We start from the raw sequence: 22,799 nt of genomic DNA, 5'->3' as shown, positions 1-22,799 counted from the left end.
TCCCACGCCTTCTAGCTCCGGAGGCAGGACCGCGATTGCATGCTTGAACCGTGGTTTGCGGCCTTGCCATATGAATTGTGCCAGGTTCGACTGGGTTTGCTGAATCCACCTAGTAGGGGGGCGTAGAGGGAGGGTCTGGAAAAAGTAAAGAATCTGCTATTCTGCCCAACCAGGAGAGGGAATGGTGTTTCCATGTGCCCAATTCTCTACGAATGTGGGTGCGGAGCCTGTCATAGTTAGCAGGGACAGTGGCTTGTAAGGTGGAACCTAATTGCACCCCTAAGTAGGGGATCGTGGTGGCGGACCACTGGATAGGGTGTTCTTCCTGTATGTGGGCTAGCGTTGTCGGAGAGAGGGAGATATTAAGCGCAGTTTATTTGTCTATGTTAATTTTAAAACCCGAGGCCTGTGCAAATCAGTGTAATTCGACAAAGAGAGCCCGCAGTGCCTGGATAGGGCTAGTAAGGGAGAGCAAGATGTCCTCCGCATATAAGCTGATTGTGTGTAGGTCCCCACTGAATTTGATTCCGGTGATGAGGGGGTGGTGTCTAACTCTCAACGCCAGTGGCTCCATATAGAGTGCAAAGGGGAGGGGAGAAAGGGGGCACCCCTGCTGAGTACCCCAGCCTTTGGGGAATTGGGATGATGTCTGACCATTTACTCGGACTGTGGCTTGGGGCGATCAATAGCAATTTAGGATGCGGGTGCACAATTCTCTCCGAAGCCGAATCTCTGTAGAACTTGTTCTAGATAGGGCCAGTGCACCCTATCAAAGACCTTCTCTGAGTCGATAGCCAACAACATATATTCCCCCATGTGAGACGCTTTTTCAATAAGGTGCAGGACTCTCTTCGTGTTATCATTTGTTTACCATTGGGATATGAAACCCGCTAGGTCTGGCTCCACCAGTTGGGGCATGTAGGGCGCCAGTCGGGTCGCAAGTATGCTCGTATAGAGTTTAATATCTGTTTTGGAGGGAAATCGGCGCTGCAGTGAGTTTTGTCCTTTCTGGGCGTCGGGATGACTACAATCGATGCTTCCAGCATTTCCACAGGGATAGCTCTGGTTTGTGTAAAAGTGTTAAATAGGTCCCGCAGCAGGGGGCCCACCTGATTGAAAAAGGTTTTATAAAAGGCTGCTGAATAGCCATCCGGGCCAGGCAATTTACCGAGCCGAAGGCGGGAGATCGCCACAATAACTTCTGTCCCTATATCTCTTTCTAAATGGGCGGCCTGTGCTGGGTTAAGAGCAGGTATCTGTGCAGCCTCTAAGTATTCAAAGCTGCGGAGCGCGTCAAGGGAATCGCCCGAGAAAAGCTTAGCAAAGAAGTCTCGAAAGGCTTCCGCGATGGCTACATCGTCCGAGGTGGGGTCACCCCCCATAGGTCGGATGGCTTGCACCCCCTGTTGTTGTCTTGCTTCCCGCAACTTGTGGGCTAGGAGACGGCCGCACTGGTCTCCTCCGGTGTAGTAGGAATTGCGGAGATGGAGAGCCGCATATTTGGCTTTATCCTGATCTAGCGCTGTGAAAGTTGGCGCCAGGCCCTAGCCGCCCCAGTGTGTTGATGCATCTGCTCTAGTTCTGCGACCTGCTGAGTAAGCTTAGCCCTTTTCTGGCTGCTTTCTTTGTTGTTGGCCGTGGAGATGGCTATAAATTCTCCCTGCAAGACAGCCTTAAGGGCAGTCCACTGCGTCGCTAGTGAGGTGTCCAGGTGGCGTTAAGGGCGAGGTAGTTCGAGATAGCGGTTTTAATTTGATAACTTGTGGTGGCCTGGTGTAATAGTGAGTCACGTAGGCGCCAGTGTCGCAATGGTTGCTGTGTGTGTGGAAGCTGGAAGGAGGCTATGACTGGAGAGTGGTCAGATAGTGACGCGGTGAGTATATCGGTGTCAGTGGCTAGCGCCTGTAACGGAGTGGAGCATAGGAAGTAAATGTAAATGTACATGTACAGGAATTTATATATCGCAAATCACCGAGCGGTTTCTAAGCGCTTGCTTAGGGAACCCGCCCTGGTATTCCCCTGTGAGATAACCCCGGCAGGGTATCCGCAAGGTGAAAGCCAGGCATCCCGCTGCGAGGGGCCGTTGTGGAGATTAAGCAAGCTATTGCCCAGAGTCGCAGAGTGTGAACCCGTGAATCGAGTAGGCACCGGAGCGAGAATTGTCGAGTCCATGGACATTTTAGGACTCAAGACCCCGCCGAGCCGGGAATTGAACCCTGGTCTCGGGCTGACCTCTGCTTCCAGGTCTGCCTCCTCTAACCAGTGAGCCACACTTCTCCGCTTAAGTAGTCCAGTCTGGCGTAGGTTTTATGGGCCCTTGAGTAATAGGTGTAAGCTCGACTGTGGGGGGTGGAAATGTCGCCATAAGTCATCGAAACCCAATTCTTGGATGCGGACCAACCCTGACTGAGAGAGAGCCCCGACCTGGCTTGTGCGTTGGCAAGAGCGATCAGTAAGATTGTTAAAGACTAGGTTCTGGTCTCCCCCCAATAGCAGGCGTCTTTCTGAGTTAGCTGTCGCCTCAGTGAATGCGTTGTTAAGGAATTTGTCCTGACCTTCATTGGGGTCGTATACTGAACCTATTAGAAGGGATACCCTGGCTACCAGGAACTGGTATGTAAGCAAACGGCCCCTGATCTCGGCATCCTTTTGAAGTACTTTGCCTTGGAAGGAGCGAGAAACAAGTATAGCCACCCCTGCTGACTTAGTGAAATTGGAAGAGAACATCTGTGTGGGGAAGGCTCGGGATTTCATCCTATGATGATCTTTGGGTATTAAATGTGTCTCCTGTAAAAGGCAAATATCAGCGGTAGAGTGTTCCAAACAGTTGAGGACAGCCCTGCGTTTGATGGGGTTATTGAGGCCTCGGACATTGAGGGTCAGAATCTTAAGCAGTCTACCTGGCATCTAGTGTGTCGGAGAAATTTAGGCCATATCAAGCGCAATATGAGTGATCTAAGTGAGCAGCGCTGGGAGGAGGGGGTCGTGACGTGCATTCAGGTGATACTCGCCAGTATGAAGAATGGGAAAGTGGACAAGGGGGACCAGCCCAAAGAAAAGGGAAAAAAGGAAAGGAAAAAAAAAACATGACGAAAAAACCCACCAAACTCGTCCCAAACGGGGAACAGTACAAAAAAGAAGTACAATTAGCAAAAATAGTCAGTCGTCCCGGGACGACTGGTCAGACAACAAGGTGGAGACCGTCATGTGACCAGGAGGAAGGTTCAATCCCCCCGCCGCCCCCCAAAACCAGCAAGGATGCAAGTCGAGGGTTCAGTGTTTCAAGGGTATTTATTTGGCAGTTGAGTCCTCTCCGGCAAGGGCTTCAGTGGCCGCGGTTAGGGCTGCTTGTTGGCCTCTGGCAATCTCTGACTTGTGCGGTCGCCTGGGGCGCCGGCGCCTGGGGCACCGGCGCCTGCCTTGATGCTACCATCCCGACGGGGATATATCGGGTCCTGAGGTGGTGCTGCGGTCATCGTTATCTTGATTAGGCTCCGCTAGGCCCAGTACGCGGCAGGCTTCTATTAAGGAGCGGACCTGGTGGAGTTTCCCATTATGGCGAAAGATGAGGCAAAAGGGGTGTCCCCAAGAGTATGAGATCCCATATTGCCGGAGATGTTCAGTCACTGGGCTTAACTGCCGACGTCGTTGCAGCGTGATCAGGGCTAAGCCCTGGAACAGCACCGGGGAGTGACCCCGAAATGAGATGGGGTGGAGGGTTCTCGCTTTAGTGAAGATGGCTTCCTTTGTCTTTAAGCCTTGGACGCACACCAGGATGTCTGCTGGCGGAGCGTTGGGGGCATGCGGTGGCCCCACTCTATGCGCCCTGTCCAAGACAACGTCAGTGTCGTGTGCATCCCCAAGATGTGGCCGAAGAGGCCCTGAGTGAAAGCGAATAGGTCGCGGGTGTCGTCTGAAGGCTTGACCCCACGGATCCGGATGTTGTGTCTTCGGGATCGGTTTTCCAAGTCTTGCATGTGAGTCTGGATGTCTACATTTTGATCCTTGAGCCGGATTACCTCCTGATGGAGAATGGTTATTTCAGATGCTGTGGCGTTGCTTTTCTCCTCTAGGGAAGCCACCCGCTCTCCCACGCTGTCCACTTTCCTACGGATTTCTTTGACCTCCGCGGCAAATTCTTTACCGATTGAATGTCCTCTCTAAGAGTGAGGCACAGTGATTCAAGGAAGGCTTTCGTGATTGGCTCATCACCGGCGATCGGAGGGCGCTTCACGGTCTCGGCCTCAGGAGCTGCGGTTGCCATGTTGGGTATGGATTGCGAGCGGCCAAAAATGTCTTTTAGGGGTTTCACTTTGTTCGTCCTAGTTTTGGACATGCTTTTCAGCCTCAGTCAGGCGAGTGTTGGCTTGAGGCCAAGGGTCAGAGGAGTTGCCCCCAAGAAGAGGGCCGCTGCTGCCGGTCAAGCAGATTCCCCTCACAGTCTCCTTCGATACTATAGTGTATCTTTGCCGTCAGTCCAGGAGTAGTGCCTCAGCACGGACGTTCTCCCCGACGATTGCTACCGCCTCTATTCAGTGCCACCTCTTGTGCATACGCTCCTGTCGTGTTCTGCTAGGGAAGGAGTTGTTGCGGCACTCACCGGTATCCCATAGGGCCCCCACTCTAGTGGTGTCTACAAAGGCCAGGGCCTTGCTATGTCTCAGGCCGGGGGGATAGTCTATCTGCGCTCAACTGCTGGCACGGGCTCTTGCCGCACCCCACAGTGGGAGTGCCCGCCGGTCAGTCCAGAAATGTCCCGGCCCTTTTCAGCATTCTCAGGATCCAATTCAGGACATATGCCGAGGGCAAGTCGTTGTGCTGGGGGAGGGCCCAGGAATTATCCTCTCCCCATCTCTGGGCCACCCAAACAGGGCCCGGCAACCTCCGTGTTCCAGACCCCCCGCATTCCAGTAGCTGCGTCAGTCAGTCCCACTCACCGTGGGTCCAGTGGCTGCTGTGGTGCTGTCCCGAAGCCACACTCAGTCCTCTGTGGTCCACGCCGACCTGGGGGCTCCTTCTTCGTTGTCGGCATGGTCAGCTTGCTCTGGCCGCCGACACTCCGATGATCAATGCAGGGAGGCAGTGTTTGCCCACTCCGGTGCCACGTGGGCGACTTGTCTGTCTGGCCGCTAGGGAGAGATGGTTGGTTGTAACATTGGATGGGGGAGGGCCTCAGGTGTCGCGATCCCGCGTGGAGAGATTCAAAGATGGGGCCTCGCTTCTGAGCCTGCGGGCTCGCGCTAACTGCTGCCGGGCTCTCTGTAACTTCAGTGGGCCTGTATCAACCCCAGGCCGTTGATTGCCGCGGCCTAGGGCATCAGGTAGGCCCCAAGCCCACCCGGCGTGCGCTGTGTGGGCTCAGCGGCGGGTCTCACGGATCCTCTTTGCAGCTCCGGTGGGCGCCAGGGGATACCGCCCGAGCAGGAGAGTCCTCTCACCCTCAGCGGGGCAAATCCTGCCGGCAGCGTCTGTTTCGGCCTTCCCGGTGAGAAGTCCGGTTGTCAGCGATTGTTCCACCGGAACATCAACTGGCCAAAGTGTTGTTGAGGAGGAGGCTGGGAGAAGTGAAGCTGGCCTCGGTGGTCCGGTCCCTGGACCACCGCGTTGTCGAGGCCACCTCGTTGCGCGACGGCCGGGTCCGTCTCACCGCGACTCCAGTCAGGCACCCACGGGCAGCGCTCTTGACTGGATTCCGGGCTCAAACCGGATCCGGTGCATGTAGCTGGAGTTCTCGAGGTCGGCTCAGGCTTTCCTGGCCCCAACGGAGCTGTGCTGTGCTGTTACGGGCGGGCGACGGGCAGGAGCCGAGAAAAGAACGTCCTATCTCGCCCCCATTTGGCCACGCCCCCTGTGGATTGTTTTTAAATGGAATTGTGGAAAAATCCACATTTCTGTCCATGGGAAACTTTTTCGATTACCAACTACCTCTCTGACAGAAAAGAAGATAAGAACTCTTTTCAAGTCCTGCTCTGATTGCACCGAAAAAATATGTATGCAGAGTAATCACACCATCAGTGAATTTATTGTCTTTATTAATCACAAAACGTGCATTGCTGTGACATAGCTAAGACCTATCTAAGAGATTGGTAACGAACAGCTTGTGCAAAGAGTGAAGTGAAAGTACGGCTCCTTTGATGTTCTGTCAAACGTCTAGAAAGACCTTACCATTGTCGTTGAAAAAGTTTCTAATGTTGAAAAGCAGTCTGCTAAATGTAAATTTAACAGACTCAGTAGCAAAGTGTTCTGGCAGTTTCCCTTCGAAGATAGTACCATCCATGTTCGTGTCCTTGTTGATGACAACACAGCCAACAGAAATACCCTAGTCCACTACACTAGTCAAATCCTCGCCGAAGACATAGACTCATGTGACATCCTCATCGATGGCAACTACTACTTCGATTAGGGAAATGCGTTTTCCTGCACTTTCTTTTCCCACTTCTCCTTGAAGATTTACAGATTCCTGCCAGTAGATACTATGAGCCCCGAGGTGGAGTTTGACGTCAGTGACCAAGAACAGATATCAGACTAAGTTCTTTCTAATGAAGGAGACAAACATTTTAGCAACCAGACTGTGCACCGGCTGACCACCAAAGACAGAAGTAGTTTTATGTGCCAACCTGAAATTCATCCCAAGGCCCTGTCAGACTTTCATTTAAATGAACCCGTCATTCTACAATCCTTTTTCCCCAACCCACCATTCAGGTCAGTAGAAAGATCATTGCATTTGTTATATTTCGGCAGTTGCATCGCATTCTATTAGGGCAACATTGTCTTCCTTACTTCTGATCAATTATGTGCTTCTTTCGGCCTCCCATTGTCAAAACTGAGAATTACTTGGTAGTTTAGTCTGTATTACCTTATGTCGCACCAAAGCAAAACACCAACTTCAAAGCGAAGTGACGGCACATTCTTCGAGATGTATGGCAGAGATAGCCTCACTCTGTGAGAGTGCCACTAGAAAACACTTGCAGTCTAGCATATGGAAAAGCAGGCTTATTTTCACCAAGCTCTTCTGTGTGGGAATAAATGCAGCGTCAGCTTGTCAGTCAAGTAGTTCTACGCAACATCTTTCCTTAAAGGTGAACCTGATCCCTGCTTTACAGACTGCTTACTATTTTGATTCAATCATGTGAATCTAATAACAATTTATTTATTTATAAAGTTTTATATAGCGCAAACTTGATCCCGAAGGATATAAGAGTGCTTTACACATTGAGTGCAAGGAGGTAACAGATCACAACAAGAGTCAAATGGGGAATCTAATAGGCATTGAGTCATATAGTGCACACATAACAGTCCATTATTAACCTAAGGTAACGAAGAATGGGCTAGATAAAGAAACATAATGACATAAGGGGAGCAAATACAATAATAATAAACAGGATTAATAACCAATACTTTAGCATGTCCGATGCAATTAGAGCAGACAGTCGTCCCTCATGTTAAGGTAAGAACTTATTCATGAGGAATCTTTTTGCTTCCAGTTTGAAGACAACCTTGGAAGAGATTCTACGAATTTCCGATGTAAGAGAGTTCCAAATTTTTTATGCAGAGCCAGAGAAGGCGGGTTGGCATGTTCTCTTTTTGTGGAAGATCTGAGGTTTCAAGAGGAGGGAGTTAGCACTCCTTGACGATCTCCCCCCTCCGGATAGTTCTAGCTTTTGCGCAAGGTAGTTGGGGGTTTTGAAGTGGAGGGCTTTGTGAGATAGGCAGGCAATCTTCCGTTTAAATTCTAGCTTCATATGGCAGCCATTTTAGAGATGTTAAGACCGAGGAGATGTGGTGTGAGAAAGTGCATCTTTCTTGCATTGGTGTGCCCCCACTTTTTGCTGAACTGCTGATGTGCTTTGACTGCCAACCAGGTACCCAGGGCATGTGTTCCTTCCCTAAAACTGTATTGAACCTAAAACCCAATTGGCATCTCTGGCCACTGTCGGCTCCTAGTAAATGGTACCCTAGGTACCCAGGGCATGGTGACCAGATAAGACCCCTAAGGGCTGCAGCACTTATTGTGCCACCCTTAGGGGCCCTGTACCCTGACACCTACACACTGCCTTTGCAGGCTGAATCTAACTACAGAACTAAACAGAGAGTCGACATGGCACACATCCCTGTGTGACATACCCACAAACCCACTGCCCTGGCGTACATCAGTCACCCCTCTAGCTGGGTGCCGTATGCCAGTGGTGTGGACACAGCTGTATGAGCCCTGTGCCCCTACAGTACCCAGGGGCCATTCCTGGGCACTGTAAGTGCAGTGATCCAGTGACAGAGAAGAAATCACTTGCCTCTAGCTTCATTTCTCCCATTTATGTATCGTTCATTGATTCACATGTAACCCTCCCCCAGAGACAAAAACTCACTTCTACAAGGAATGCTCTTTAACCTGTGCTATGACAAATTTGCTTTTGTGGCACTAGAGCACAGCACTCCACTTCTGTGGTGGAGATTTTTTGTTTTTAATGAGGTGTAAGTGCTACTAAACCTACACTATTTTTAGGCCTATTGCCATTTGTGACACTGTTTACTTATATATAAAGGTCCCAGATATTTCCATCCTGGCGATTAAATGATTTAAGCATGACTCTATGAAAGATGCCAGAGCTGGTGAACTAGAAATACAGACAAGAAATGAATTCCACATAGATTTCTCATCCTCCCATAGTAGATTTGGATGAAGACATGTGCATATCCTAGATGGCTATTGTATATCATCATGAAAAGGAGTTGTTCTTTTCTCTACCCATTGTTACAGAATCTAAAATTGATAATACCAATTTGCAGTGTCTTCCTTTAAAACCTGCACTTGATTTGTTTACTTTGTTTTGTAACTGACTTCTTAACTGCAACTTATTTGTTACATAAGTATCATTGCTACATTGGCTATTTATGAAAACCATGGCAAAACTTAAAAACTTCACATTCTAAACAGAAGCCATCAGCTCTTTCACAGGCATGGAAACATTGAGCACCTGTGCTTCCTAGACTAATGGTCAAGCCTCTTAAATTTGGGGATTTTTCACACTCATGGGACTGGAGCGGAATATTTGCAATATAAACAAAATATGGACCATTCGATTTGTAAATTCCCAATTAAGGCCCATATAAGTTTTCGAAGGAGGCAAGAGATCGGGCGAGATTATTTTAACCTTTTTTTACAGATACCTTTGATTTGTTTGCTAACTTCTCTCAAAGAAAGCATTATTTTTAAGATTTGAAAAACGGCCATACAATTAACTTTTTGTGAAACAAAAGGATATCGAGGGAAGTAATGCTAGTCTTTTTTGCTACTTCTCATATTCTAATTTAGAGAAAAATGAAAAGTTGCATTTTAACCCAATCCTTTATGAGAAACTAGATTGAATACTAGATTGAATACTGTTACAAGTGCGTGGTCCCAACGGCATGGCAGCTGATACCACTTTAGTGCCTAGAGGGCTTGTGAAGATGTTGCCCGACGTCGGGACTGGCGCCGACGGGAACTTTTGTACCCCTGTTCTCCCCTATCCCCCTGAGTGGCTACCGGAGGAGGGTGAGGAGGACAGAGAGGGGTCTGTGGACCCTTTGGCAGACCAGTTGGACCAACCGGACTGGAGAGAGGAGGTGGGTGAGGCCAGTAATCCGGACACTTCCCCCAGACCTTGGTATGATTTCTCCCCCTACTGTGGCCACGGAGGAGGGTGTGCCTTGTGATGTTGCGTAGGGCAGCTGAGGCCTTAAACCTTGCGCCTCCTACGGTGGCGGTTAGGACTAACCTCCTGACTGAGGTATGTCAACCGGCATCAGCCTCTTGGGAGCCCTTGCTGCCGTTCAATGAGGCCCTCACGGTCATTATTTTGGGCACTTGGTCCAAGCCCAACACAGGAGCTCCTTTGGACAGGATGATTGCCAGACGCCACCGCCCAGTCCCGGGCGACCCCATTTTTCTCTCCCAACACCCAACCCCTGAGAGCTTGGTGGTCCAAGCCTCGACTTCCAAGGGCGCATTCCCTACTGCACCACCTGATAGGGTATCAAAGAAGCTGGACCATCTTGGGTAGAAAATGTTTTCTTCCTCCAGTTTAGGACTGCGGTTGTTGAACACCACATGTCTCTTGGGCCTTTACTCCCACTCTTGTGCGGGACATGGTTGCGCAGGTGCTGCCACAGTGTCCGGAGGAGGCCCTGACCGTGCTCTCATGTGCAGTAGCCAGAAGGAGAGACGCAGCGAAGTTCGCCATCCGATGTGGGCTGGACACCACCGACTTGCTACGCAGGACGATTTCAACATCAGTAGCCCTTAGACGCTACGCCTGGCTGTGGACCACTGGCTTTTCGGGTGATGTCCAAGCTACTGTCGCCTGTTCAGCAAGGCCGGGAACATGGGACCCATCGTCGTGGGTCTGGGAGCCAGTGGGATGGCCAGTCCACCAGCGCCCCCTCTGCCGCCACCTCTAAGCCCTCGTAGTCTGATCTTTCAGGGACACCTTTCGTCAGTGGATGGCAGGATTTGCCATCACCTCCCCCACTGGCTCAACATCACATCGTACAGGTGGGTTTTGCAGATAGTCCAAAAGGGCTACTCCCTCCCCTTCGAGACTACCCCTCCATCCATGCCACCTCAATTCCATTGCATGTCAGAGGATCACCTGGCCCTTCTCCAACAGGAAACTACGGCTTTCTTGGTCAAGGGAGCCAACAAGCAAGTTCCTACACAAGAAGTAGATCCTGGTTGTTATTCCCACTACTTTCTGGTGCCCAAGAAGGACAAGGGCCTGCGTCCTATCTTGGATCTCAGGAACGCCAGCTGCCTCCTCCGGAAGGAGAAGTTCAAAAGGTTGACTCTGGCTCAGGTCCTGTCTGCCCTCAACCCTGGAGACTGGATGGTGGCGTTGGACTTAAAGAAAGCTTATTTTCACGTCCCTGTCCTGCCGGCCCCCAGGTGTTAACTATGGTTCACTGTAGGCCACGAGCACTTTCAGTTTACTGTGTTCCCCTTTGGTCTAACCAGCGCCACTCAGGTGTTCACGAAAGTGATGGCGGTAGTCGCAGCTCATCTGCGCAGTTCAGGAGTTCCAGTTTTCCCCTATCTCGTCGACTGGCGGTTAAAGGCGGGCTCGCCCCAGGCTGTCGTCCCCCACCTCCAGACTACGGCAGACCTCCTGCATTTGCTGGGGTTTACCATCAACGTGCAGAAGTCACACCTGATTCCCTCTCAGAAGCTCCTTTTCATCGGAGTGGTTCTGGACACAGCGCAGTTTCGGGCTTATCCTCCCGAGCAGCGAGTACGGGATATTCGGGCTATGGTTCCAATCTTTCAGCCTCTATCCCAGTTTTCTGTCAGAATGACCTTGAGGCTACTGGGCCTCATAGCTTCCTGCATCCTGCTGGTGGACTATGCCAGGGGACATATGCTGGCTCTGCGGTAGGACCTGGAGTTCCAGTGGGCACAGCATCAGGGGAACCTTTCCGATTGTGTCCAGATCTTGGAGGGCACAGCACGCCAAATGCAGTGGCGGCTAAAGAGCCAGGTTTGGGTCAATGGCAGGTCCCTCTCCTTTCCCCAACTAGAGTTCACAGTGGTGACAGATGCATCACAGCTGGGGTGGAGCCTCTGGTCTCCGGTGGAGTCCGGGCTCTACATCACCCTTCTGGAGCTTCGGGCAATCCATCTTGGACTGTAGGCATTCTTTCCTTCTGTCAAAGGGAGAGTAGTGCAGGTGTTCACCGACAACACCACTGCCATGTGGTTCTTTTCATCGTGAGTGGAGTTGCGTTCTTCTATACGCCTCTCCGCCTATACCACTTCTGCCCAGAGTGCTGAAGAAGATCAACTGCGACTGGGCCCAAGCCATTCTTGTGGCACCGGATTGGATATGAAGAGTCTGGTATCCCCAGTTTCTACAACTGGCCATTGATCCTCCGACCAGACTGCTTCTTCGGGAGGATCTTCTGTCACAGCAGCAGGGGACAGTCCTCCACCCGAACCTGCCCAGCCTCCACATCCTTGCTTGGAGATTGAGAGGCAGCAGTTTACAGCTTTCAACCTTCCTCCCGAAGTCTGTAATGTTATCTTGGCAGCCAGGCGTCCCTCCACCAAAACGGTATATGCCTTTAGATGGAACAAATTTGTGGCATGGTGCGTAGCAAAGGTTGTGGATCCTCTTTCTGCCCCCCTTTCAGAGGTTCTCCTCTTCATTCTTTTTTTGGCTCAGCAGGGCTTTGCTCTGGGCACTCTCAAAGGCTATCTTTCGGCCATTTCGGCCTTCCTTTGGTTGCCAGACCAGCCTTCTCTTTTCAAGTCCCCTATTGTAAATTGCTTCCTTAAGGGCGTTACTCACTTGTTTCCTCCAATTCCTTTCGTAATGCCCCAGTGCAACTTGAACCTAGTTCTGATCTTTCTTATGTGCGCTCCTTTCGAGACGCTACATAACTGTCCTTTCAGACTTCTGACCCTTAAAACTGCCTTTTTGGTTGCCATCACCTCTGCTCCCAGGCTGAGTAAGCTTCAAGCTCTTTCTTCTAAGCCTCCTTTCCTTGCCGTTCATCCGGACATCATTGTCCTTTGGACTCGACCTTCTTTTCTTCCCAAAGTGGTTACCTCTTTCCACATAGGACAGACCATGACTTTGCCCACCTTCTTCCCGCCCTCGCATCCTTCTAAAGAGGAAGAGAGGCTCCACCATCTGGATACAAAACATGCACTTTCATTCTATCGATCGCATAAAACAATTCCTGGTGGATAACCAGCTCTCTGTATGCTATGTGGGCGCCAAGAAAGGTCAGGCAGTGCAAAAACTAACCATCTCCAGATGAGTCCTCCTTTACATCAAAATCTGCTATTCCCTAGCGAAAAAGGAACCTCCAGTGGGGTTGCACTCCCATTCCACCAGGGCGACTGCAGCCACTACTGCTTTGGGACATGGAGTCCCCCTTCATGACATCTACCAGGTAGCTATGTGGGCTTCATTGCACATGTTTACTAAACACTACTGCCTTGACAGCCAAGTCCGGAGAGACAGCATCTTTGGCCGTTCAGTTCTCCAGGACTTTCTGGCGTGAACTTAGTTCGCAGACCCACCTCTGAGATTAGTATTGCTGGGGGATCTACTCTAAGGTGCGCAATCCATAACTAATTGTCTCTTTCAGAGGAACAAGTTACTTACCTTCGGTAACGATATATCTGTATGGATTCCTCACTGCCCCACCCATCCTTCCCGTTCTACCAACTGACTTCTAGGGTAAGGGACTTCCCTTCATGGCCCTAGTTGTGTGCACCAGTGGTCAGTGTCTTGCATGGCTCTGCTCTTCTGACATGGAATGTCGTTTAAAAAACTGACGTCAGCGCGCAGCGGTGGTGTCGTCAGCACGCAGCGGTGGTGTCGTCAGCGCGCAGCGGTGGTGTCTAAGTAGATACTGCGCCGTCATTCCTGTGACCACAACGCCAACGACTAACACGGAGTCGACCGACTCCACCTACCAACACGCAGGGGTACTGCTGAAGAAAAATTCTCTGAATCTAGTCTGGCGCCTGGGGGTAATTTTAAGGTGAGGAATCCCTAACTAATCTATGTCTCTTACAGATATATTGTTACCGAAGGTAAGTAACTTGTTCGTCAGTTACTTCTCATACTTTGGTAAAGGGAGGTGTTTAGCTCTGTTGCCCATAATGATGGACCTCCTCTGCTTGAAGGATAAACAGTTTGCTAGTGGCTGATAAGCCTCAAGCATTGTAAAATTTCCAGTGAGTCTGAGAATTTGCCTTCGAAAAACACATTCAAGATTACATATTCAAGACTAGATAGCTGCAAAAGAGCTTTTGGATCAAAGGGCATAATTGTTTTTGTAACCTTTTAATTTGTCTCATTTCTTTTTTCTTCCTGCCTTTTTTCTCACCTTCCTTTTTTAATGCCATTTAATTTCTAATTTAACGTTATCTTATTTATGTACACAATGGCCAGCACCCATGCCAAATGCTAATACATTGTTTTTATTAAAATTTAAACTGGACTTGAATGACATGTAAGGTCTGCTTTGCTGCAGTGATTGATTTACACTATTTCATTTGTAGAAAAAGAAGTGAACAAAAATCAAGCATCTGGTGGCCCAGAGAAAGGAGATTTGGAAACGAATCATGTGAATTCACCACTTCAAGACTACAGTGAAAAAAGCTCAGTCCCCAAGTCATATCCATCTCAAAATGAGGAAGAAGCTTCTCCTTCTGTTTCTAAAAGAGGACGTGTACTGAAACCTACAGCGGCTTGGTGGGTGGTAAATCCAGAGCAGGATTTGATTTGTCCATCTCAGACAAAGAAAGCAGTGTCAAGAAAACTCTCCGAGCGTTTCTCAAAAAGTAAGCTATTATTGTTTTGTTATGCTCTGTACATGTTGCTAATGGGCTTTCTCCCAGGATAAGTGTAGTTCTGTCATAAAAGAGAGAGTCTCCGATAAGATAATAATTTTGTTTTATCATCCTGGTTAGCCCAGAATCCACCATTCCATGTAAACTCAAAAAGAAAGTCCACCAAAAGATAAAGGAAAGTCTATTGAGCACCCATGCTCCCTTTTTCAGTATTTAATTCTGTCTTCACTGTATCCCCTTCACTTCGCAGTCCTACCTCTCCTGTCCTGTGTGCTGCTCATGTCTTTGCTATATCTTCATCACATTAAAGCCAGAAGATGTAACAGAGAAACATTCCAGTTCTCAGTATGCATTATGTCTGCTAACCCATAAACTGTGGAATATTTCCTTACATGTATAGTGTAGGAAAGTAGGATCTGCTTTCGTGGTTACCCCCATTTTTATGCTGATGTCATTATATTTTTCTGACTAGTCTGTCCGGGATCCTGCTAATCAGGACCGCAGTCACTGTGCGCTCTCTACCTAAATTGGACAATGGTAAGTACTTTGGTACCTTCCTAATTGGCTACTGGTGTACCCTTCTAAGTCCCTAGTTTATGGTACTAAGGTATCCATGGCATAGGTATATCAGGGGTCTCCCATGGGTGGCAGCATTTATCACACCACCCATGAGAGACCACTCAAACTGGGACAACAGGCCTTCCATTGCACCCTGTGTGAGCTGGTGCTAGCACCACTCACCACAGGAATAAGTTCACTTATATCTGAGGTCACTGCACTTAAAATCAATAAGTCACCCATAAGGGAGGCCCTTCAATCCTGAAGGCAGGGTGCTTGGTTCTAAGTGTGAGGGTTTCCTGCATGAGCAACCCCCTACAAACCCAGGAGTCGATTCTCTAGGCTTTCTAAGTGTGGTCAGCCCTTTTATACATATAGTGGACATCAAGCCAATTACGAGATGTCTAACTATATACTGGCTGCTTCAAACCGGTCATTTTTGGTATTAAACATGTTGAAATCCTACCCATTCCGTTGTTGGATGTAGGATCCCATGTACTGGGGGGCTCCCATAGGGAGCCCCCCTGTATTCCCGGTACTAGCCTTTCATGGTCTAACAGCAAGCTAGTGCTGCTACAGACACAATTCTGCCATCCTGCTGCTGAGCCAAGTTCGAGCAGGGGAAGGCCGAACAATAGGTTTCCTGTAGCAGAGATGTATAACCACCTCCCAAACAGGACTTAGTGTATTGGGCTGGGCCAGCGCCATCAGAATGCTTGAAAGGGCACATTTGGTGCCCTCCTTGCATACTACAATTGAAACCAGTTCAGGGAGCCATTGGCTCCCTCTCTGGTGAGAAACTGGACAAAGGAAATGGGAGTATCCTCCCATCTGTCCAGCCTCTTCCCCTGGGAGGGATCCCTGAATCGTCCCAGCCCTTTCCTTAGTGTTCTTAAGGGCTTACCTGTGGGTCGCTCTTAAGATTCGTCGTGGAACAAGATTCAGATCCTAAACCACTTCATCTTCCCCCGTCTGGTCACTTTAGACTTCGTTGGACTTCTCTTTGGGACCTGAGACTGCATCTGGAACACTCCTACTGCTCCTTGTCTCGTCGGTCTGCCACTCTTCTGCATCGTCTGTGCCTGTGCTCCATCCATGTTCTTCTCCAGGCCTGTGGGCATCAAAGACATCCAAAGGAATCTCCCTTGGAGAGAAAGTGTCACTCCCCTGCATCTGTAGGCACAGCAGTGAAGCTTACCGGTCTGCTGCTACTGAGCTCCCACGGACTCCAAAAGGTTCAGCAACACAGGTCATGGTTCTGCAACTCCCTCGAGGCCGGCACTGTCTTCTCAAGAAGTTTGAAGCCGGTATCTCTCGTCGGAGCCACTGAAGCAGTACTGTTGTGCACCGCGATGAGCTGCCGTTTCCAAGGCTTGTTGAGTCTCGTCTCCAGAGATCTTGTGGCTCCGAGAAGCTCCAGCCTCCAGCAACTCTTGCTACTAAGATCTTCGTCCTCCCTGCATCCTCTGCAACGTGGGCCTGCATCCTTGGTGAGCTGCTTGTAGTCCTCTTGCGACTCCTGTGCCTTTGGCCTGTGGGTCCTTTCATTAGTCTTATTTGGCCCTAGTGGGCTCCCCTGCTTGCTCGGGGCCTGCTCGGACTCTCCTGCACTTGGTGAGTCCCTTAGATCATGCTGGTCCTGACATTGCACCTTCTTCATTTTCCTCGTCTGTTGCTGCTGCAAAGGCTTGTTGGTGCTCCCACCGGACATCGAGCCTCTGGTTCTCGACTTCCGACGTGGGACAGCTCGTGAATGGCTCCTGGTCTTCCAGTGTCGCCTGGTCCTCACATCTGTAGCAACAAGTTCACTTTCAACCCTCCTGCATCTTCCATCATTGGTCTTCCATGTGTCCTGGTCACTCCTGAGTGGCATAGACTCAGTCTCCTCTGGTTGTAGGTACTGTTCTTCAAGAATCCATTCTTGGATTCCACTGGAATCTTTCACCTTCGTCGTCAGCGGCATCTTCACTGAAGTCCTCCATTGCGATTTACGGCGGTTTCCAATGTCACTTCACACCTATGCACCCGACTTCCCTGGTGTAGGTATCCTGGGATCCAGGGTTATTCACGTGTGGAGTGACTCTCCAACGTTCCCTCTTCCATGGGATTTCTTTAGGGTCCTCAGAGAAGGGTCCTCTTTCTTGAAAACTGCAACTGCGACCTCCCTTTGACTTGCAATGAGTACGTGGCTGTGTTTCCACTCTGAACACTGCCTCCGTGGGTTTCCTGGGTACTTACCATGGGGGATTCCTTGGTCCCCAGCTTCTAAGTCTTTAGGGTCCAGTTTTGACTCTGTCTCTGTTTGCATTCCACTTTTTTAGTATATGGTTTGGTCTCCCCATGGAGACCACTGTGTATTTGTGCAACTTACATGTTCTCCTATTGAAAATATTGTGTATTGTGTTTATCTCCAACCCGGAGATTTATACTAAAGTGTTAGTGAGTGTGTATAATAAATATTACAATTTTTCTAACTACACTGTGTTTTTTTCCATTTAACCTACACTGTATGATTAGTACTGGTAAAACAAGCTGCTTAACTCTCCTTCTGGACTAAACCCGAAAGATGCTCTCCACAGCTACCACTTAGAGAGCTTTAGCTTAGTAAGGTTGTCTAAGACCACTAAAATCACCATAAGGGTTGTCTAGATTAGTGCAGGATGATTCACTTAAATAACTGTGCACCATATACTAAGCTAGCCTCCTACATATAAGATCCCCATAACTCTTTTTCAATTCAGTTTATCTGATTGAGACGTATAGCTGTAAATTTCTTACCGTAGAATCTCCCAGGCGTCCGGCTGGATCTGGAAACTTTTGCTCAAGCAGTACCTACTGCATGCACTGTTGGGTGGCTCCATTCGGCTCTGCTTGACTTTTTCGGCATCTTTTGCGTTGGTTATAATGTTGCGGTTACCTAGATAGGTGCCACCCAAACGCATGTGTGTCAGTTCTTTTGTTTCCATGTCTATTGAACATCTGTGCTCTTTTTCAGTATTGAATTCCTGTCTTTGCTGTATTCCCTTCACCTAATATACTTTTTTTTGACCGGAGACTTTAGCATTGAAGGTGAGTCCAGCCTCTCCAGTGCTGTGTTCTGCCCATGTCTTGTCTATATCTTAATCACATTAAAGGCAGAAGATGTAACAGAGGAGCATCCCAGTTCTCAGAATGCATTATGTCTGCTAATTCATAAAACTGTGGAATATTTCCGTACATATATAGGATCCCCCATAACTTTTTTTTCAATACAGTTTATCTGATGGAGACTTCTAGCTGCAGATTCCTTACTGTACAATTCCCCAGGCATCAGGCTGGAGCCGAAATTATTTGTGCAAGCAATACCTATTACGCCCACCGTTGCGTGGCTCCATTCGGCTCCGCTTGATGTTGCCTGCATCATTGGTGTTGGTTACGACGTCGCGGTCACCTATATAGGCGCCACCCAGGCGCATGTGGGTCAGTTCCTTACTTTCCATGCCAGTTAAGCGCCGATCCGGGAAGAGCTACTCGTCAATTGCTTTTTGAAAGGTTTTTAAAACTTTTTGTCTGCTTCAAGACTTTTTTCATTGTGTGTCGAGGGATGTCGTTGAGGAAGATCGGTTTTAAACAGTGTGGCGCCTGTCACTGCGCCATGTCGATTACGATCCCTACCTTGTCTGCCCTTGGTGTCTTGAGCGTGAACACGCCCCAAAATCGTGCTCGTACTGTCGGGCCATGGCTCCGAACGCCTTGCGGGAGCAGGCTGTGAAGCTCCTTGCGGCCCAGCAGTCAACACCACCCAGCGAGACTCTGCGGAAATGACCGGTCTCGATCAAAGGAGAGGAGGTCACAGGACCACTCCTGGAGCCCAAAGTCCTTCTCCTTCCAGTCAAGGTCCTATGGACATTCAGGGAAAGAGTCACAAGAAAAAGAATTCCAAGGGGACTTCATCTTTGCCTCGAATGTTGTCTGTCAACGAACAAGGTAAGGAGCACCGACGCTCTAGGCATGGTTCTCAGGAGCTGGAGCCATGGTCGACTTCTCTCCTCCCTCTTTTTCTGGAAGCCAGAGTGATTCCCGATCAGATTAAAGAGTTTTACAAGGCCATGAGCCGCATATTTGAGTGGGTTGACCCCGCAGGCCTTGAAGGCTCACCAGAAAAGATGTATGTTCCACTGTGGCCTCACGATCCCTCTCCTCAATGCACCATCAAATGGTAATTAATCCCTGCTGGCCCAGAATGTCCATGACAAAGGGGTGAGACGCTCTGTATACCTTCTCAAAAACAGCTGCCAGTGCATCAGCACTTTCTCTAGTTCATGATTCGCTACCATCCAGGTGAGAAAGTACGGGAGGGCGCTGGGGTAATGAGACAGGCCAGACCGCGAGGCAGCGGGCTGCAAAAGAGCTACACCAGGAGGACCATTGTCTCACATTACATCGCCCCCAGCTTTTTTCAGGTTCCACTCGCAGAGCTCAGAGAATTCCAAATTACTTGGCTGCTAACTTGGACACAACCCTGAGGATTGTTTTAAATGTTCTTGTGGAAAAAAATCCACATTTCTGTCCCATGGGAACTTTTATGATTACCAACTGCCTCTGTGACAAAAAAATAAGCTCTCTTTTCAAGTCCTGCTCAGATTGCAACCAAAAAAGCACACCGTCAGTGAATTTATCCGCTTAATAAATCTCAAAAAGTGTCTTGCTGCAACATATCTAAGACCTATCTAAGAGAATGGGGTCAAAAAGGATGAAGAACAGCTTGTGCAAAGAGTGATGCGCAAGTACGGCTCCTTTGATGCCCTGCCAGATGCCTTGAAAGACTTTACGGTTGTCGTTAAAAATGTTTCCACAGTTAACAACCAACCTGTTGATGACCACCTCACTAGCAATGTGTTCTCTGAAGGTTTCCTTTCGAAGATAGTACCATCGACGTTCAGGCCCTTGTTGATGAGAACACAGCCAATGGAAATACCCTAGTCCACTACAAAAGTCAAATAATCGCCCAAGACATAAACTCGCGTGACATCCTCATCAACTGCAACTACTACTTCGATGAGGGAAATGCGTTTTCCTGTACTTTCTTTTTCCCATTTCTCCTTGAAGATTTACAGATTCCTGCCAGTGGATACTTTGCACCCTGATGTGGAATTTGACAGCAGTTACCAATAACAGATATCAGACAAAGTTCTTTGTAATGAAAGCAACACATATTTTAACAACCAGACTGTCTACCAGCTGACCACCATTAGATAAACCTTAATTTTCCAATAGATAAAGTAATATTATGAGCCAACTTGAAATCATTCCCAAGGTCCTGTCAGTCTTTTATTTACATTAAGCAGTCATTCTGCGTTCCTTTTTCCCCAACCCATCATTCAGGTCAGTAGAAAGATCATTGCATTGATATCGGCAATTGCATCACATTCTACTAGGGCAACATTCAGGTAAAGGAGAGCGAATTGCCACGTCCCTGGAGCGAGCGGCAAAGGGCTCCCATTGATTTTAATTCACTGATGCTCATCAGACCTTGCGCACTATCACTATTTTAATCAGCTAAAATTGCTTCTTAATCACACAGCGCTCACCTTGTCAAAGCACCCCCTTCCACCAATGACGTAGTCAGATTGTTGTGGAGGGAAGGCGGGCCCGGAAGTGACTACAACTTCCCCTCGTTTGCGGCGCACAGGTTAGTTGTCTTGCCCACCCTCAGTACAAGAATCGAGCACTCCAACGCGCCGGCGGACTCGCCATTCAGGTAACGGAGACCAAATTGCCACACCGCTGGAACGAGTGGCAAAGGGCTCTCATTCATTTTAATTCACTGATGCTCATCAGACCTTGCACACTTTCACTTTTCTAATCAGCTACAACTACTTCTTAATCTGCTAAAATTGCTTCTTAATCACACAGCGCTCACCTTGTCAAAGCACCCCCTTCCCCGATCCACCACTGACTCAGTCAGATTGTTGTGGAGGGAAGGCGGGCCCGGAAGTGACTATAACTTCCCCTCGCTTGCGGCGCGCAGGTTAGCAGGCTAGTTGTTCTACCTTGTTCTACCATAAAAGAACGATGCCATTCTGTTCGCGCAGCGGATGCGTCGGCGGCGCGCCAAAGGCAAGCCCGTCCGCGCCAGAATGGGTCCAGGGCCAGGAATCGCTGCCCATCCTCCCTCAGTCCCCAGAATTTACACCGGGAGACACTACTGCAACTCAGGCAGGTCACAAATTCACCATGCCTCCACTCATTCTCCCTGGAGGGCCGACAAAGTACCTGCACTCACTGCTCCTACACTCTATCACCAAAGACAATCTCACCCCATCGAACCCCCAATTAGCATGGCCCTGCTGAACTGCAGGTCCCTGCCCAAACACTCTACGGAAATCAACATGCTTCTTCAAGACACAGAACCAGATGTCTGTTCCTGACAGAGACATGGTTATCCCCAAACTTAGAGCCAGATATCGTTCAAGCCCTCCCCCCAGGATACCTCATCCAGAATCTCGACAGAATAAGTGGGAAGGGTGGTGGAATTGGAATCATCTACAAAAGCCACCTCTCCTGCCGCATACTAGAAAGCCTGATCCTTGACTGTGAGAACGCTCACTTTATTATTCAACTCTCCCCTTCAAAATCATTCTCGGGCATTCTCCTGTACCACCCACAGGGAGCACAGGGACAATTCTGTAACACATTGATGGAAGCCATCATCTCAGGTGTCTGCTCCTCTTCCAACTTTACAGTACTGGGAGATTTAAACCTCCACTTTGATGACCCTTTGGACAAAGTGGCAGGTGATCTAACACTCGACCGGGCTACCTACCACCTTCACTTGAAAAGCCACCAAGCCACACACGTGAAAGGCCATTTACTAGACCCCATCTTCTCAAACATCACCGAATTAAAAACTAGCGAGCCCCTACCCATACCACTACCTAGTACCATTCACTTGACAAACCATCACTGAACCCCCCCACGGGCCATCACCTCGCTTCCCAGAACGCCCGTGGTCAAAACTAGTCCCTGAGGACTGGAGACGCGAACTCGGAGTCACCATCCCCGCACTCGAACCAGACCCAGTTTTAGCAGACAAGCAAATCTCTACTTGGATGGAAAACTCATGAGATCAAGTACTGCCAAGAAAAATCGTACCTAAAAGAAAATGGAACCTTCAAATCCCCATTGGTTCACCCCAGAACTCTGCAACATGAAAAAACAATGCAAAAAACTTGAATGTATATGGAGGAAGGACTGGGCCAATAACAAAAAAATAGAATACAAAGCAGCCATCAGGTCTTACAAAGCTAACCTGATAACTACCCAGGCGGCCTTCTTCGAAGAAAAAATCCAAGCCTCTGCCAACTCCTCTAGGGAAACATTCTGTATTGTTAAAAACCTGCTGGAAGTCTCAAACCCACCCCCTGTCACCGACCCCTCGGGCCGCAGATGCAACGAACTGGCAGAATTTTTCTCTACTAAAATTCTAAATATCCTAAAAACCCTCCCAGTACCCGACTACCTACCAGAATTCCTCCCCCCAGCCCCCGCAATTAACGCCCCCCTCCCTGGACTCTTCCCCCCCTACAATGGAGATGCTCCCCCATAATTTAAACTAAATTAAAAGTGGCTCCCCCCGCGACCCCGCACCTTTTAACATCCTGAAACTTGTGACACCCACCATCACCCCCCCCTTGCCTCCCCCTCATCACTAACTTAAACGCCCCCCTAGAACAGGGCACTGTCCCCCTCAACTGGAAAAGGGCCACAGTAAGAGCACTGTTAAAGAAACCCCATCTGGATCCCCTAGAGCTGGGCAACTACCGGCCCATCTCCTTAATACCCGGAATCAGCAAGGTGATGGAGAAATTCGTTAACCAACAGCTCTCCGCCTTCCTTGAATCCAATGGACTCCTACACC

At 49.1% G+C, this 22,799-nt stretch overlaps 1 protein-coding gene across 4 annotated transcripts in view; it reads left to right on the top strand.

Moving 5' to 3' along the window:
• CENPC (centromere protein C) overlaps positions 1–22,799 on the top strand; it is a 1,220,926-nt gene that overhangs the window by 632,392 nt on the left and 565,735 nt on the right. For all 4 annotated transcript variants that reach the window (XM_078676246.1, XM_078676245.1, XM_078676249.1 and 1 more), the window contains one exon: positions 14,051–14,332. In XM_078676246.1, the coding sequence (XP_078532372.1) occupies positions 14,051–14,332 (282 nt within the window). The remainder of the gene's footprint in view (positions 1–14,050; positions 14,333–22,799) is intronic.

The sequence above is a fragment of the Lissotriton helveticus genome, chromosome 2_1, assembly GCF_964261635.1.
Source record: "Lissotriton helveticus chromosome 2_1, aLisHel1.1, whole genome shotgun sequence".
NCBI lineage: Eukaryota > Metazoa > Chordata > Amphibia > Caudata > Salamandridae > Lissotriton > Lissotriton helveticus.
The sequence above is the reverse complement of the archived record's forward strand: the minus strand, read 5'-3'. Positions and strand labels throughout refer to the sequence as shown.